Source organism: Elgaria multicarinata, chromosome 1 (genome assembly GCF_023053635.1).
Source record: "Elgaria multicarinata webbii isolate HBS135686 ecotype San Diego chromosome 1, rElgMul1.1.pri, whole genome shotgun sequence".
In the NCBI taxonomy this organism is placed as follows: Eukaryota; Metazoa; Chordata; class Lepidosauria; order Squamata; family Anguidae; genus Elgaria; species Elgaria multicarinata.
In genome coordinates, this window is record NC_086171.1 from 59,687,965 (window position 1) to 59,705,743 (window position 17,779).

The 17,779-nt window shown below is 44.3% G+C and overlaps 1 protein-coding gene across 1 annotated transcript in view; it reads right to left on the minus strand.

Annotated features, from left to right (window-relative positions):
- The window catches only part of TPK1 (thiamin pyrophosphokinase 1), a 347,090-nt gene extending 334,914 nt beyond the window's left edge, over window positions 1–12,176 (minus strand). Inside the window, exons 1-2 of the mRNA XM_063129032.1 lie at window positions 12,107–12,176; window positions 2,816–2,887 (exon numbers count right to left, since the gene is read on the minus strand). Coding sequence (XP_062985102.1) covers window positions 2,816–2,858 — 43 coding nt within the window. The 5' untranslated portion in view covers window positions 2,859–2,887; window positions 12,107–12,176. The remainder of the gene's footprint in view (window positions 1–2,815; window positions 2,888–12,106) is intronic.
- Between the last annotated feature and the right edge of the window lie 5,603 nt (window positions 12,177–17,779).

Sequence of the window (17,779 nt, forward strand, 5' to 3'; positions counted from 1 at the left end):
AATAATTAAAAACAATTTTGTAAATACAAGGAACACTAAAAGAGCAGAACAAATAGAAATAATAAAATTGGCAGATAGCAGAACCCTCAGAACTGAACATTTAAGGAAGCCTGGGTAAATAAAAAAAAGGTCTTTGCCTGGGCCAGATCTTCACGTTGTGTCAAATCATTACGATCCCGTCATGGTAATGCTATATCCCTCTTGTGCATTTATACATTGTAGGATGCACAATGAACATTTGTTACAGTATTTTGGATAATGTGGAATAAAAGCAGGAAATAAGACTATGAAAGCAGTATATGGATGTGTAATGTGCCCCAACAGTTATCGGTGCCCTTCAATAATGCTATAAAGCAATAGCGTAGATCTAGCCCCAGTGGTAGAAGTCATTCATTTTGACCACAGGCAAACCTCCCCTGGTGAGTGTTCCAAAGACTTTGGCCATAGCTAGACCTAAGGTTTATCCCTGGATCGTCCAGGGGTCAGACCTGTTCATCTAGGTGACACACAGGGGATCCAGTGCTCAGGCAGGGGCAAACCCTGGATGATCCCAGGATAAACCTTAGGTCTAGCTGTGGCCTGAGTGACCCAGTTGAAAAGGCCCATTGCCCGTTTCACAGTCACCTCATTGATGATGGGAGGGGCATCCTGTGTGGGGCCTCAACCAGGCCCATAGTTGTTTAGGGCTTTAAGGGTATTCTGAATTATGCCAATGAATGCGTTTTCAAAACTATTGAGACCTGTTCCATCCAAATGATCCTTGCCAGCAGTCTGGCAGCTGTATTTTGGACCAGCTGCAGTTCCTGAATAGACCTCATAGGCAGGTTGGAGGCAAGTAGAAGGATGGTTGGAATCTCACAGCAGATGAAAGGGTGTTTGGAGGATATCATCCCGGGAGTGATAAAGTTCCCTTTTGCCTTGTAATTGGGCTCAAAAGAAACGAAGCTGTTTTTGGATCTTTCAGGAGAAGAGTATGATTTGCCAAATCCCAATTACAAATCAAACCGGGACACTGGGAAAGGGTGGGTGAACAGAGACCTGGGTTCAAATCCCCTTTCGGGCATGAAGTTCCTTGCAAGACTTTGGAGAAGTCATTAGCCCTCAATTTATCTCGCAGAGTTGCTGTGAAGATAGAACATGACACCCCAAACACATTGGAGGAAAGGTGCAATAAAAATGTAACAAAAAAAGACATTGACAAAGGAAGTATTTTGGACACAGGGACACAAAACTAATTCATATATTCATCTATTTTTAAGGAAAGCTTAGATTTCTACGAGATCAAAGGAACAACTGGCAACAGTTATCCATGCCTTGGTTACATCACAATTAGATTATTGCAATGTGCTCTATGTGGGGCTACCTTGGAAGAGTGTCCAGAAGTTCAAAATGAAGCAGCTAGCCTGCTAGCCAGTGCATGGTATTGTAATTCCATCACCCTGATATTGAAAGATCTGTCCTGGTTGCCAATTGTTTTCCGGGCTCAGTTAGAGGTGTTGGTTTTAAGATTTAAACTCTAAATGTCTTAGGACTATTTGAATGACCGCCTATCACAGGCCTCATCTACACCAAGCAGGATATTGCACTATGAAAGCAGTATATAAAAGGCAGGAGCCACACCAAGCAGGATATAGCAGTATGAAAGTGGTATATGGTATGTCTCAATGGGCTCCAACAGTTGACAGTGCACTTCAATACCACTATAAAGCAGTAGTGTGGCTCCTGCCTTTTATATACCGCTTTCATAGCACAATATCCTGCTTGGTGTAGATGAGGCCTCAGTACGAACCTGCTCAGTTACTAAGATTAGCAGGAGAGGTCCTTCTGAAGACACCTTTACTTGCAGAGGCCCACTTGCAAGGCATATGGAAAAGGTCTTCCTCCCATGCAGTTCCCAAAGTCTGGACCATACTAACTTTGGAGTTAAGAGCCAGTGTGGTGTAGTGGCTAGAGTGTCAGACTGGGAGTCAGGAGATCCGAGTTCTAGTCCCCACTCGGCCATGGAAACCCACTGGGTGACTCTCAGCCCAACCCACCTCACAGGGTTGTTGTTGTGAGGATAAAATGGAGAGGAAGAGGATTACGTACGCCACCTTGGGTTCCTTGCAGGAAAAAAGGTGGGATATAAATGCAATAATAAATAAATAAATAAATACTGGTCCCCACTTAGCCTTTTTACATTGTTGTTAAAGTTTTAAGGTTGTTTTACTATGTTTTTATGTGATCGTTTTTTATTTTCTCAATTTGCTGTACACCACCTTGGTTGGCTTCATAAAGATGGTTTAGAAAAACAATAAATAAATAAATAAAAAATTAAAAATATTATGACCAAACCTGGCAAGGATTGGGACAGTTGGCTAAGTGCTGGCATCCTGACCTGCTGAATAGGTAGTATAAAGGTAAGTTCTCTGAGGCCACCTAAGGTTTATCCCTGGATCGTCCAGGGGTCAAACCTGTTCATCTAGGTGACACACAGGGGATCCAGTGCTCAGGCAGGGGCGAACCCTGGATGATCCCAGGATAAACCTTAGGTCTAGCTGTGGCCTGAGTTAAACCCCAAATCAGTAGCCATTTACTATGGCTTCTGGTCTGAACTTGATCATGCCAATTCCTAATCTCCCTGTTTATGTATGTACATACACACACACACACACACTGCTATGAAAGACTCAGCCTTGAATTACCGCTCTTTTTCAATGTTACATATCACCACCACGGCCTGTCAAATCACTAAAGCAGCCTTTTAATGTGATAATGCAGAATACTCTTGCAACAAAAACATTCTTAAAAGAAATGTAAGGAGTAGGTACAATACCGTTTGGAAGCAGACATTCCAGCGGAGTAAACACACGCTCCATAGCAGCTAAGGAGTGATGTACTTTTAAAACTAAAGTGAAACAAACAAACATAAAAAGCCTGTTAAAAATTACCTTGTGAACCTCGCTTATTAATTCAATATTTAATTATATTTAAGCTATACCCTAAGCGTAATTCTCCTGTGAAAGCCCTGTTCAGAAATCGCCCCAAATTGGCAGGCACACACAAATATTGATTTTAAAATAAATACATTTAAAGCTGATTTACACGGAACCATGGACCGTTACGTACAGCAGGTGGCAGAAAGCCCACTGCAGTGTGAAGAGATTAATCTATAAGTACATTTGGCACCAGCCAGATTGATAGATAGTGCGACACACAGTTCATGGGATTGGAAAAGCTGAGACCTGGAGGAGCAGGGAAGCAGCAAAATGAATGAGCCAAGCTTGGGAGGGTTCAGTTTTTTAATTGGTAAATATTGATTGTTATAGGAGCAAAGTTGCCACCCAAAGTCAAAACTGAATAAGCAAAATAACGAAGGTTGCATGAACCACGTATTTACAGCCCTATTTAAAGAAGAGTACTTTTTAAAAAAATTAATTGATGTTAAGAAGGCATATTTTCAAACAAACTGGCTTCTACCTGTACCACCCTTGCTGGGTCGTCAACCTCAGGGAGATGCTCATGCATGGATGCTGAACGTTCGTATAGCACTTGTGTATCCCCAATGTGCAGCCCGGGACCACAAGCGACACACAACCCTTTGCTGTGCACATCAATTCCCCAAACAACTGAGTTTTGCAGGCCCCATTTAGGACAGGAATCATAGCTCAACGGTAGACCACATGCTTGGCACAGAGTAGACGCTCCTAGGTTGAATCCTAAGCATCTCCCCTTAAAATAATCAAGAGAGCAGGGGATAGGGGAAACATCTGTCCAAGAGTCAACAATATTGGGCTTCACCCCAATGAGGTGTCATCCCGATGTTTGCAGCTACAACTCCCAGCAGCCTGAGTGGGGCTGCTGGGAATTGGAGTCCAAAGCATCTCGAGGGCACCAGGTTGGGGAAGGCTACGCGGACAAGCAGCCAATCCTTGTATAAGGCAACTTCCTGTATTCCTGATTCAAAGCGCTGTCTATTGCCTCTAAAACTAGAGCTGTGCACAAATGAGCCTTGGAAATTCTCTGCCCTATTTATGGGCAGAGAAATTGGGGGAACCATTTCATCAAAATTCTCCAAGCGGAGGAGAAATTCTCTAACTGTTTCTTATAGATCGGGCTCACCACTGGCAGGAGTTGTAGCATAGCTTATTGCTCTTTTATGAAGTTTTTTTTGGGGGGGGGATGGCAAGAGGCAAGAGCAGCAACTGCGTCAACAACCTGAGCCCCATTTTACATCCTTCCTAATATCCCATAGCTAGCATCATTCGAGGGCATTTTGGGGAAAGAGAGGGAAGGCAGCCACGGTATGAAATTAATTGAAGTGTGGGAAGCCAAGGAGGCTACGAGTTGCCAGAGAGATGATTGTACAATGAAAGGCAGGTCGTTTGCACACACTCCTCAGCTGCTTCACAAGTAAGTTAAGCACAAGAACCCCAACCCCAGCCCCTGAAATTTTCTCCGAATTTTTCTTCTCCTCTGAATTGCTTTTAGAAAGCAATTTCTTTTCGATCAAATTGGGGGGTGGGGGGGAAATGTGGGATAAATTTTCAGCATGGTACTGTTTAAAACCGTCAACGGCCTCCTCTTATATAGCAGGCTGCTCTCATATTGTTATATGAGAGACTTCCCGAGACCTATCACAGAGGCCCTGATGCAGGGGGTCTTGTCAGGGGTGACCCCTTTTTTCATGGCGGCACCCTTTCTGTGGAACATCTTACATATACATCTTACCTTACCTTCACACAGCACATATCTATATGGAATTTACTAATGTAAGATGTAGTGATGGCCACCAATTTGGATGGCTTTAAAAGAAGGTTCGACAAATTGTGGAAGGAGGTTTTTTCAATGGCTGTCAATCCTGATGGTTACCTCCAGTATGCCTATGTACACCAGTTGCACTCGTGTGCTGCTTGTGGGTTTCCCACGGGCAGCTGGATGGCCACTGTGTGAACAAACTGCTGGTACTAACATTCAAAGCTCTAAACGGTTTGGGGCCAGGTTATTTGAAGGAACGCCTCCTCCCATATGTACCTGCCTGGACCTTAAGATCATCCACAGGGGCCCTTTTCCGTGAGCCCCTGCCAAAGGAAGTGAGGCAGGTGGCTACTAGGAGGAGGGCTTTCTCCGCTGTGGCACCCCGGCTGTGGAACAAGCTCCCCAGAGAGGTTCGCTTGGCACCAACATTGTTTTCCTTTTGTCGCCAGCTGAAGGAACAAACTTTAATTCCATATTTTAACCTATATCAATTTTTGCTGTGTGGTTTTAACCCAGTTGTGCTTTTTATATTGTATTTTGTATTTGTGTTCTTAGATTGTTGGTTGTTTTTACGCTCTTCATGATTTTAATTTTTGTGAACCGCGCAGAGAGCTTCGACTATTGGGCAGTATAAAAATGTAATAAATAAATAAACAAACAAACAGAATGCTGGACTAGATGAACCCTCGGTCGATCCAGCATGGCTCTTATGTTCTACAGGGGCTTTCCTGGCAGCTCCATTCCCATTTTTAGAACGCTACAGCTGCTTACTCCCCTAACTGGGGAGTAAACCCTTAAGAACACAGTGAGACTTACTTCTCATTAAACATATATCGGCTTGGGCTGTAAAGCTGCAACCATATTGCATGCCGTAAGCCCCACTAAACACAATGAGACTTATTTCAGGCAGTAACACTGCAGCCCTGTGCACACTTTACTTGGGAGTAAATCCTGTTGAAATCTGTGGGGATTTCTTCTGAGTAAACACACACAATATTGCAGCATTACAGCAGCTTCAAGCCTATGCATGTTTACCTAGAAGTCCTACTGAACCCAATGGGGAATCCCTTCCCAGTAAACTTACATCGGAATGGACTGTATAACCGCTTCCTTCTCAGAAAAGCCCATATTTAATCAGTTTTAGGGGCATCGATAATTATTTTGCACCTGCATGCTGTTATTTTATCCTGTGATTGAATTTTAGCTTTTTAATTGCATTTGATTGTGTTTTGTTCAATGCAGTTTATGGATGTTTGTAAGCAGCTTTGGGAGAGTATGAGAGTAATTACTTGCATTGTTAAAGATAACATTTTTAAAAATAAAATGCACAAACACAAAATAACGAATACAATATCCTTTTATAATATTCACCTTGGGCATAATCTACTAGGATGCATTCTGGCAAAATCAGGCCTTCACTTGCTCTGTGCATCAGCCCCCAAACATACACGGAATGCTAAAACTCAGCTCTGGCATAAAAAGAAGAATATCTCTGGACACATGAAGAATTCACCTTGCTCCTAAGCAACCAGGTCAGGCTCACACATTCCTGAGCTTTAGGATAAAAACGTTCAGGTCAGAGGAGCATTGTTTATAAGTAAGCCTAATACCCAACACATTTGTAAAATAAAAATTATTAACCATTGGGAAAAAGCCCCCACTTTATTTAGTTAGTTGTTTGTTTGTTTTTTAAAAAAACTTTATTATTAATGCCATCATCCAGTGGCTCAAGGCAGGGTACAAAAACTAACAGCAACAAATTAAGCCCATTAATGAGGTCTGCATAATATATTATCAATTTGGTTGCAATTCTATTCAAGCTTATCTGGGAGTAAACCCAACTGAAATTAACGGGGCTTACTTCTGAGTAGATATGCACAGAGTATCTAGCCAGGAGTGTTGGCTATTAGGTGGCTTAAAAATGTAACAAATAAATAACTCCAAGGCAATATGAATTTGAAAAATAGACATGATTGAGATCAGAGGATGAATGAGATGAAATCAGCTTTATTTCAATCAACCACCTACAGCAGGGGTGGGGATCTCCAGATATTTTGGACCTCAACTCCAAGAAGGCCTTGCCAGCATGGCCAACATAAGAAGGGCCAGGCTGGATCAGACCAAGGGTCCATCTACCCCAGCACTCTGTTCACACTGTAGCCGACCAGCTGTTGACCAGGAACTCACAAGCAGGACACGGGTTCAACAGCAGCCTCCCGCCCATGTTCCCCAGCAACTGGTGTATACTGAAAGTAGCACATAGCCATCAGGTCTAGTAGCTGTTTATTTATTTATTGATTTATTTTTATTTATTTATTACGTTTTTATACCGCCCAATAGCCGAAGCTCTCTGGGCGGTTCACAAAAATGTTGATAGCCTTCTCCTCCAGGAATTTATCAAACCCCATTTTAAGCCATCCATCAGCACATCTTATGGTAGTGAGTTCGATAGTTTAACTATGTGCTTTGTGAAGAAGTACTTCCATTTGTCCTGAATCTCCCACCAATCAGCTTCATGGGATGACCCAATTGGGTTCTAGTATTATGGAAGAGGGAGAAAAATGTCTCCCTATCTACATTCTCCACACCATGCATAATTTTGTACACCTCTATCTTGTCTCCCCTTACCCTCCATTTTTCTAAGCTAAATAATCCCAGTTGTTGTAACCTTCCTGTTACTGATCAGGAATGCTGGGAGTTGAAGTCCAAAACTTTGGCAATCTACTTTCCTCCTACCACCTGTCCTGCAGCCATAGGACCAAAGCTGTACTCACCAATCTGCCTGTGATTTGTACCGAAGCCATTCCCTGGCCTCCGTGCCTAATAATTATTATAAATATGAAAGAGAGTCACCTGATTCACACAGAACAAGGAACCACCTGCAACCCCAAAACTGTCCATGGGTTCTGGGTGGCTTGCCAACCACACCCAACAACCCAACCCAGCTGGGTTTGCATGGAACAACCATCTGTCAGGTATGCTTTAAGGTGGATTCCTGCATTGAGCAGGGGGGTTGGTCTCGATGGCCTTATCGCCCCCTTCCAACTCTAGGATTCTATGTAGTGACAAGCTATAGTGTGTCCCCACTACAGCTCAAATATTCAAAATGGTAGCCACCACTGCACCAAAAAGCCCCATGGGAAAATTCGCCCACTGTGGCTTCTCATTACATGCTAACTAGGTCACTCAGACAGACAGACACACACCAGCAATGGGGTTAGTGGAAGTTTGTAGATTAATAGTGTTTTTTTAAATGCACACACACCAACTGGAGGTTGTACAATAGACCTGTGGTTGCCCATGGTGTACATCCTTGATTTTTCAGTTGCACTGTCCTCTCTTTTCAAACAGGTTTTTAAAGCATTACAAAAACCTGCAAATATGTGAACAGAGGGGACAGTGACTTGAGCGTGTGCATTGCAAGTAGGGGTGCCTTGAGGATACCTCTTCACCCTCCCTGAAATGAAAAACAAAACAAAAGCATCCTATCATTCTCCATCTCAAAGAAGTCTACAAGAAACAGCGGAATGACGTGTCTGTCGCCGTTTTTAAAATATTAAGACTAGCATGTAATTAGGGTACGTAGCCTTGCTGAAACTACTTTCACATCTTCAACCCTATTAATGATATGGTGAAGAGAATATAAAAAGGACATTGCTATAAAAGTATCAGTGAGAACCAAACTATATGTGACACTAATAAAAGAGCTGAAGGTTACCTTTCTCTTTATTCTAGTGTAAGTATGTATAGCTACGGTTCAGAACAGGGCTACCATGAACCTGCAGGAAGGACTAACCGTTCTTTGTTTTTCCCCAAAATCCCCCCTCCTGTTTCCCCCCACCCCCCAGTAATACAGGCCCAAGCTGCAGTACCAGCAAGAGGAAGACATTTTCAGCATTCCAGAGGGAGCAGATCAACAAAATTATGCAGAGGACCCTTATTGTTGTTCTGCTTGTAGGTTCCTGCGCTTGCCCATTCTCTTGGAGAGGTACTAAAACATTTGGAAATTTACCATTTGCTCAATACCTATTATAAGTTATTTATTTCCACATGTTGTGATAAAATATCCTATGTTTTAACATTTGGTCCATCTGCCTTTCTTTTTTTCTTTTTTTTTTTTAAAGCAATTGTATGATTTTAGAGCCACAAAGGATAAAAGACAACATAATTTGTGACCTGTGTCAGCCACTTTGGGCTGGGTTACACATCCTTGACGCCAAGAGGCAGACCTACGTCTAACTTGTAACATCTTGGGATTCACTGTTCAATAAATAGCCACTGTCTTCCTAATTCTCTGGAACTGTAAAGACAAATGCTTCAAATCAAGGGCACTTTTGGATGCAATGACATCCCATCCGGTACTGAAGCAGAACAGCTGCAGTTTGAGCAATTTTTGACTTCTTAACAGAGAACCCAGGGGGATATATGATGAAGGGATATGGACGGGTAGTGTTCAATCAAGAAAAATCTGGGAAGGAAGTTTACTCATCAACACAAATGCAGATTATTATTATTATTATTAATAATAAAAATAATAATGCCATCAAGGTATCAGCAACTGGAAGCCCATGAGCCAAATATGTTCATCCACACACTCATTGCCAGCATCAGAGCTAGAGATGGATGAGCAGCACTTACTTAACTTGGACCCTGTCTTGATGAGGGGTTTGCCCCGGAGTGGTGGCAAGTCATCTATGAGGCAGCCGCCATCCGGAAGCCATCCAGGGACAAACCCCCTAAACGCCACTTGAAAAAAGTCAAGCACTTACCCCAACTTTTTTTAAGTAGAGGTGTGTGCCACGACACAGGCTCTGAACAACAGGCCGGGCCACGGACACTCCCTGCTCAAGCCAAGCTTGATACACCTGAGGTGAGGGACAAACACCGCCTTTCTCCAAACTATGTGGGGAAAGGGGTTAAATGGAGAAGGATTTCAATAATAAAATAATGCGCTGTGAATTATATGTGCTGAGGTGAATTATTGTCAGAGTGGGTGCTAAATGTATAAACTTCAGATGATAAATGCCAAACAGACACGTGGGATTTTTGTGGTAGTTTAAAAACAAAATAATTAAAATTTATTTTAAAAGTTCACAAGCTTTGTTTCAAAATAAAACATGTAAAACCCTTTTTGAAACCTCTCATCCAATCCTTTCACCCATTCACATACACACTTTCCGGTCACACACACATTCACTCTTGAATTTTATTATCAGTATTGTTTATTTTACACAAACTGTCTATCTGCACACCCCACTCAAAAGACACCACTCTCTATACTGAACCTCAAACTCTCCAGTACCCAAGTACTCTGCACACAAAAGCTAAAGCACAAAAGGCTAAAGACTCTAAGAGTACCTAAAAGTCTCCTCTCAATCCCTTCAGTCATTCCCTTATATATCATTCCTCCCCCTTCCCAAGACATTCTAACTCCACCCACTCAGACTTACCAATTCCAGCAGACATGCATTAGGGAACTGACTTGTGGGTTGTAACGCCACAGTGTGCCAGAGCCGATGGCACCCCCAACTGGTTGCAATCAGCTGGAGGAGGGCCGTTTGGAGTGCTTTGTGTCCCTCCATTCCTTCCCCTCTGGCTGCCCTGTTGCTTCCCCCCCCCAATTTTTTTAAATCTGTAGATGCGAAACTTTGGATCTACAGATTAAAAAAACCCGAGGGAAGGAATGGGGCAGCCGGATGGGCAGGAAGAGAGGGACACATGGCGCCCGAACCGGCTCTCCTCCCCCCTCTGGCTGCCCCATTCCTCCCCCCCTTTTTTAAAAAAATCTGTAGATGCAAAGGTTTGCATCTACAGATTAACTTTTAAAACACACACGTGGTGTGCGTGGACTGGAACAGGGCAGCCAGAGAGAGAAGAGCTGGCTGCCGTGTTCCTCCCTCCTCTCCAGTGTTCGGCCCACCAGTGGCGGCAACTCCGCATTGGTGCTCCTTCCCGTGCAGATGCCGGGAAGGAGTGCCAATGTGGGAGCCTGAGGCCTCATGGTGCCAACGCACTGCCGTCAAGAAAGGGCCTTGGAAGCAAAAAATTGTTGGGAGAGGAGCCCAGAGCCTTGCCTTGTCTTCCCCACTCCATTGTCCAAATGGCCCATGGCCCTCTGCTAAAACTAATTGCTGGCCACAGCCTTACAGAAACGAGAAGTCATCTGAGCATCTCACATAGGTTGGGGCAGTGATGCCAGGATTATTTGATGTCTGAACATCCACGTTCAATTTTTAGTCTTCTCAAAATTATTGAGAAAACCAAATTCAGCCAAATGCAAGCGTGAGCATCCCTTCCATTTTTGTCAACAGGGCAAAGAGGTGGGTCTCCCTCTTTTTCAAGCAGTACACACCCTCGCCATCAGCACAAGGTTATAAACGAGACTTTATTTAAAGGAGCCCTTAATTAGTTCATTTGATAAACGTAGCCATGGCCACAGGTAAGGCAACAACAGAACCTGATGTGTTATTATAGTGGTACTTATTCAAGGTTAAAGACCAGATTCTCTCAAATCCCCCAAAGAATCTACACTATGGCTTTAAAGCACTTTATAACAGTTTTGACAACTGTATAGGGAGTATGTCCTGGGCCCCAACAGTTGTCAAAACTGTTATAAAGCGCTTTAAAGCAGTAGTGTAGATCCTGCCCAGCAATTATAAGGCAGAAGAAGAAGAAGGACTTCTACAGTGTGGATTGAGCCCAGCCATAGTGGAAACGGTAGTAGAGGGTTCTTTTTTCTTTGGTGCGAAAACGCCCAGAGAAGCAGCACAGGAAGCTTCTGTGAGGACGGATCATAAGGACTGAACCACATCAGATGATGCACAAGATGCATGACCGGATCCCCTGGTGCGTGTTTTTCTTTTACTCTGACGCAACCGCAGGAAGCTATTGATTCGCTTGGGCAGCAGCACTGGAAGCAAGGATGCTGGAGCCTTTTCCCTGCACTGCTACACCGCCGATCAGGAGCCTCATGGTCCAGAGGAGGCGGGCAAGAAACCGCCTTGCAGGTCTGAGCCCGACCCAACCATCCCGCTGTAAAAAGCAAGTCCCCACATGGCGGGCGGAAGCGCGCTGCTCTCTGCCCTGGCAAGCCGAGGAGGAGGAGGAGATGCGGAGCAGCTGCCCAGCAGAGGCAGCGTAAGCCGGGAAGAGAAGCTCTTCCGCCAGGCCGCGATCCCGTGTGCACGCTCTTCCCGGAGATCTCGGAGGGGCTCACTTGCGAGTAAACGTACAGGCGATCGGGCTGCAAGAGCCGCGTCTCTGCTGCCTCCTCCTCCCCCCGCACCCCCCACCCCCAAAGACCGAGGGGGAACCGACTGGCAAAGGGAGGGGGAGGGAGGGAGGGAGCGTGTCCCTGCCTGCGGGGTACCTGGTGCCGCATGCACGCCGCAGACAGAGCCACGCGCTTTCCTCCGGCTGCTCCTCTCGCCCCGGGTGCGTCGGGGACGCCGCTTGCAAGGGGACTAGGACAGCGAGCGAGCGAGACGATCACATCGATCGCCGCCGCGATCCGTGGCTCGGCGTTCGATTTTTAAACTGCAACGAGAGTCACCGGGAAAGGCGCGGGGAGGGACCCGATTCTCCGGCAGGAAGAAGGATCGGGCCTTTCGCGTGGGAGAAACGAGCAGAGGCACCCAGAGGATCAAGGGAAACGCGGGCCTTAGAACACGGGGCAAATGTTTCAAAGGGGGGAGGGGTACCTGATCGAAATCAACACACACCCCACAACCACACCAACCAACCTATGCAACCAGTTACTACTGCCATATTCTGCCTTCACTTGCTCCGTGGTAGCACTGTGTGTGTGTGTGTGAAATCAGAGTTGTGAATCTTCTTTAAACCATCACAGGGTTGTGACCGAATGAAGCTGCACCTGTACACTGTCTCTTGGGCAGGATCTACACTACTGTTTTATAACAGTTTATAATGGTTTTGACAACTGTTCGGGCCCAGGAGACATTCCATATACTGTCTTCAACCCGTTTACAAAGTGTTATATCCTGCTTGCTGTAGATCAGGCACAGCTTCATCAATCACTATCAATCCAAAGTTCATTGTACTAGCCAAAGGCCATGACAAATACATCGAAAGAAAGCATCCATACCAGGGTGACGATATGAAAAGGAGGACAGGGCTCTTGTATCTTTAACAGTTTATTTATTTATTTATTTATCACATTTTTATACCGCCCAATAGCCGAAGCTCTCTGGGTGGTTCGCATAGAAAAGGGAATTTCAGCAGGTGTCATTTGTATATATGGGGAACCTGGGGAAATTTCCTCTTCATCACAACAGTTAAAGGTGTAGGAGCTATACTAGAGTGACCAAATTTAAAAGAAGGCAGGGCTCCCGCAGCTTTAACTTGTGATGAAGAGGGAATTTCATCAGGTTCCCCATATGTACAAATGACACCTGCTGGAATTCCCTTTTCAATACAACTGTTAAAGATACAGGAGCTCTGTCCTCCTCTTCATATGGTCACCTTATATATACAGTAATACAAACACCTCGAAAATACACAGATAACTTGAAATTTACCATAACTAAAACTCAGCTTTCAGCTTCATTATCATTATTATTATTATTATTATTATTTATTTATATAGCACCATCAATGTACATGGTGCTGCACAGAGTAAAACAGTAAATAGCAAGACTCTGCCGCATAGGCTTACAATCTAAGTCACAGCAGTTCCCTCTCAACAGAGCAGTAGACGTTGAGGGCTTTTTCTTTTCTTTTGAACAGGGCTGACCCTCTGGTTGAGTTCGCACAACATGACAAGCCACCCTACCATTATTTTCAGTACAACCTGCGGTGCATCCAACAGATGATCTTCACTGTGGATTGTTCTCCCCTCCTGACCCCTCGGTCCTCCACCCAATACCCCTATGGTCCTATGCAGTGGAACTCCTCTTGTCTGCCTGTCCCACCCCTTTCCCCTTCTACTCCAATCATGACCCAGTTTTTGTTCTACAGCTTTAAAAAAACCCAAATCCAGGCCCTGAGAATTGCACAAATGGGGCCATTACAGATGATGATGGAAAGACTATCAATAGTATTTAAAAATATTTTTTAAGCACAGGTACTGATGAGGGCGGAAGCCAAAAAGTTTAGCTTAATTTTTTTTAAATACCCTGTTGTTAGTCTTTCCACATTTATTAGACATTTATCTAAAGACTACCCCCCTCTCTCCTTAATATTGTCAGCCTCAAGGATTTGCACAAATGTGTGTTATTGTTGTTTAAAAAGTTGGCCTTTCACAGTCACGCAAGTGCACACTTGCAGATGTCAAATATATAGCTTTGCTTTCTCAGTGCCCTTGAATGTTTTGCCTGTGAAAGGAAAGGAAGTGCAGTATGAAATGTACAAGGAAATTGACAAGATGAGACTGCCTATACAATGAATTGACAAGCCTTTGACAGTGACAGCTTGAGGAAAGAAGACAAGATTGGCCACTTAGCAAAATTATTCCTGAGGTTTTAAGTGTTGGTCTGACACTTGAGTGTACCGTGTTTCCATTCTATACTTTCCCAAGTCCTTTTAAGAGAGAACTACACTCCCCCCACCACTTTTTATGTGTGGCTCTTCTCTCTGTCGTGGTTACTGCAAATGGGAAGCAGGGCACAAAATATAAGCTACCCTATAGGAAACAGTCCAGGTTCAGACAACACAACAACCCACTTTGGCTTGTTCCATGCAAACCCAGTCAAGCAGTGATAGGTTGCTGTAATTCCACTTGTCTCCTTAAAATATTTTATTGCTCATTATTTTTAGCTGTTTTAATTTTATGGGATCCCTATTGTAAAATGCTTTTTTAATCCCTGTTGTAAGATGCCTTTACTGTGCAAGCCCATGCATGTTTACTCAGAAGTATATTTCACTGTGTTCTCTAGGGTTGCTCCCATGTAAGTGTCAACGGGCCTACAGCCTTAGCTTTGCATAAGTATGTAAAAGTTGTTGATATTAATTGGATGGTACATTTACAGAAGTAAGAATGTTTTCCTTTGTGTTTTGCATTGTTTTTGTGTAATTAGATATGTTTATGTGAGAGCTAATTAATGTAAAATAGGTGTCATTTCAATTATCCATTTGTTGCTTGATAATGAATATCTACTGTATTGGAGACCAGCAACAAACACTTTCAGGACACTTAAACAGAGATAGAAGATCCTATAAATGCTTATGCATGTTCTGTCCCCAGTGATTGACTTTCCTTGTATGTCTTTTCATTAAGACCTTACTGTATCTGCAGGCCACAGTCTTAGTAGGCTTATAGTTAGGGTGACCATTAGGGGTGTGCACGGACCCCCCGCTCCGCTTCACTTGCAGATCCGCCATTTTCCGGATCGGGCCGCTCCACCCCGCCCCCGCTCCGCCCACTTCCGCTCCGCTCCACCCGGAGCTCCGGATCCGGATCCGGAGCTCCGTTTCCCCCCCCCCCATAGGCTTGCATTGAAAGCTAAAAAATTATACAACTTTTTTTCTGTTCAAGTTAGAAACCTCATGTTTGGCACCATGACACCTCATGGGGATATACACACGCACGCCAAGTTTCAAAGCAATCCCATCATCCCCTGATTTTTGGGGAATTTTTGAAAATCGGGCACCCCACACACAACATCCCTGCGAGGTGGGCAGGGGAGGAGGGAGGGAAGGCAGGCAGGCATGCAGCTGGCATTTCTGGGGGCATAAGGAAGTGAGCCAAGGATAAGCCAGTAATGCATATAAAATGGAATAAATCAATCAATAAACAAAGGAGGGGTGGAATTAAAAGAAGCAGTGTTGCTCAATAAACAGCAAGAAGATTTTTTTTAAAAAGGCTATATCTGTCTTTTACCAGCAATAGGGGGACGTGCCCGGGGGAGGGGGAAGTAGCTGCCAGTTCAAGACAGCCACCAACAGCTCTGAGAAGAAGTAAAACGCTCACTTCAACTCATAATAGGCATTGCTCTACCACTGAAAAGTGACCATTCACTTCGACTCATGATAGGCATTGCTCCACCGTTTTACTCTCTTTGGAAGGCTCTAATGGCCTTCCAGTGCAGGAGAGAGTGGGGGCACGTCCACGATGAGATGCCCTAGGGGAGCTCATCCCCTTGCACCACATCGATTCAGTTGTTCACCAAGGTTAGGGTGGGGAGCAGTGCTGTGTTTCTATCTCTTATTCTTGGCTTAGTATATGATTTCAGGTTGTGTTTGTGCATTTGGTGGGGCTACTGTTTTAAAAAACACGGGGAAAAGCCCGTTCAGATGAAGAAAGAGAAGTTTCCCAGAATCCCAAGTTACCTGTTTTGCCTATGCCCTCCTCCAACTTTGGGATCATCATGACCGGGAGCTGACTCTGCCCCTCAGCCCTTTGAAAAAGGTATTTTTCCCGCCGATTTTTTAAAAACTTCTAGCCCGCGACCCGTACGATGCAGAAAGTTGAGAGTGGTCTCAAAATGACCCCCATCCACGACTCTCTGTGCACAAGAATTTTCAGAATGATAGCTTAAACCCCCCCCAGTTATCCCCGATTCTTTCCCTCAATGCAATCCTATGGGCGAAAAGCCGAAAACGCAGTTTGAGCCGCGCGGTTGACCCGATTTTCACAAAAATATAGCCCGCGACCCAGGCAACGCAGAGAGGTGAGAGTGGTCTCAAAATGACCCCCATCCACGACTCTCTGTGCACAAGAATTTTCAGAATGATAGCTTCAAAAACAACGTAGTTATGCGCAATTATTTGCCGCAATGCAATCCTATGGCGAAATGTTTTCAAGATGGCGACCGGAGCGCTCCGCCTGAACTCGGAGCTCCGAAAAATGGGCGCTTCTCTTCGCCTTGCTTCTAGGGGGTCCGCGGTCCGCTCCTACTCCGCCTCTGGGTAAGGCGGAGCAGGCCAATCCGCTACTGCTTCTACGCTCCTAATCGGAGCGGAGCACATCCCTAGTGACCATATGAAAAGGAGGACAGGGCTCCTGTATCTTTAACAGTTGTATTGAAAAGGGAATTTCAGCAGGTGTCATTTGTATATATGGAGAACCTGGTGAAATTCCCTCTTCATCACAACAGTTAAAGTTGCATGTGCCCTGTCCTCTTTTATTTATTTATTTCATTACACGTATATACCGCCCTACAGCTGAAGCTCTCTGGGCGGTTCACAAAAGCTAAAAACAGTAAACATTAAAAGTATACAAAATTTAAAAACCATCAGAGACATAAAAGCAACAGTATAAAAACAGAAGCATCCATTTAAAACAACAATTCTGGGGTCTATTAAAAAACAAACTTAGCGTTCAATGCCGTTAAATGCCTGGGAGAAGAGGAAAATCTTGACCTGGTACCTGAAAGATAACAATGTTGGTGCCAGGAGAGCCTCATCAGGGAGATCATTCCACAGTCGGGGGGCCACCACCAAAAAGGCCCTCTCCCTTGTTGCCATCCTCCGAGCTTCCCTTGGAGTAGGCACTCGGAGGAGGACCTTAGATGGACCTTTTAAAAGAAGGACCTTTTAAATCTGGTCACTCTAGTATCGCTCCTGCACTTTAACTGTTGTGATGAAGAGGGAATTTCACCAGGTTCTCCATGTATAGAAAATGATACCTGCTGAAATTCCCTTTTCTATGCAACTGTTAAAGATACAGGAGCCCTGTCCTCCTTTTCATATGGCATCTTGTCTGTATATTTTTGAACAGCATGCCTGAAATCTTTAACCCACATCTGTGCTGAAGATGGATGCCACTGCATAGCCATGATAGGTTTCCTTGTCCGTACCACATGAGAGCTGAGTTAAATGCTCAAAAAGAACACATGAGACTTGTCCTCATAGGACTATACCACCTAAGAATGCAGATGGGGAGTTTTGTGTTTGAATGTTCACTTCAAAAACTCCTTTCAGCTAGAAAGTAGATACATTGGCGAGAAAGATTTGCTTTTTCTCCCTGAAATGCTAACTGGGACTTCTGGAAGACATATTTACAGAAGCATTTAAACATGTGAAACAGACATGTCTTGTGCTGAGATGGAAGAGGCCCATGAGAACTTTAGTGCAACCTTTTTCT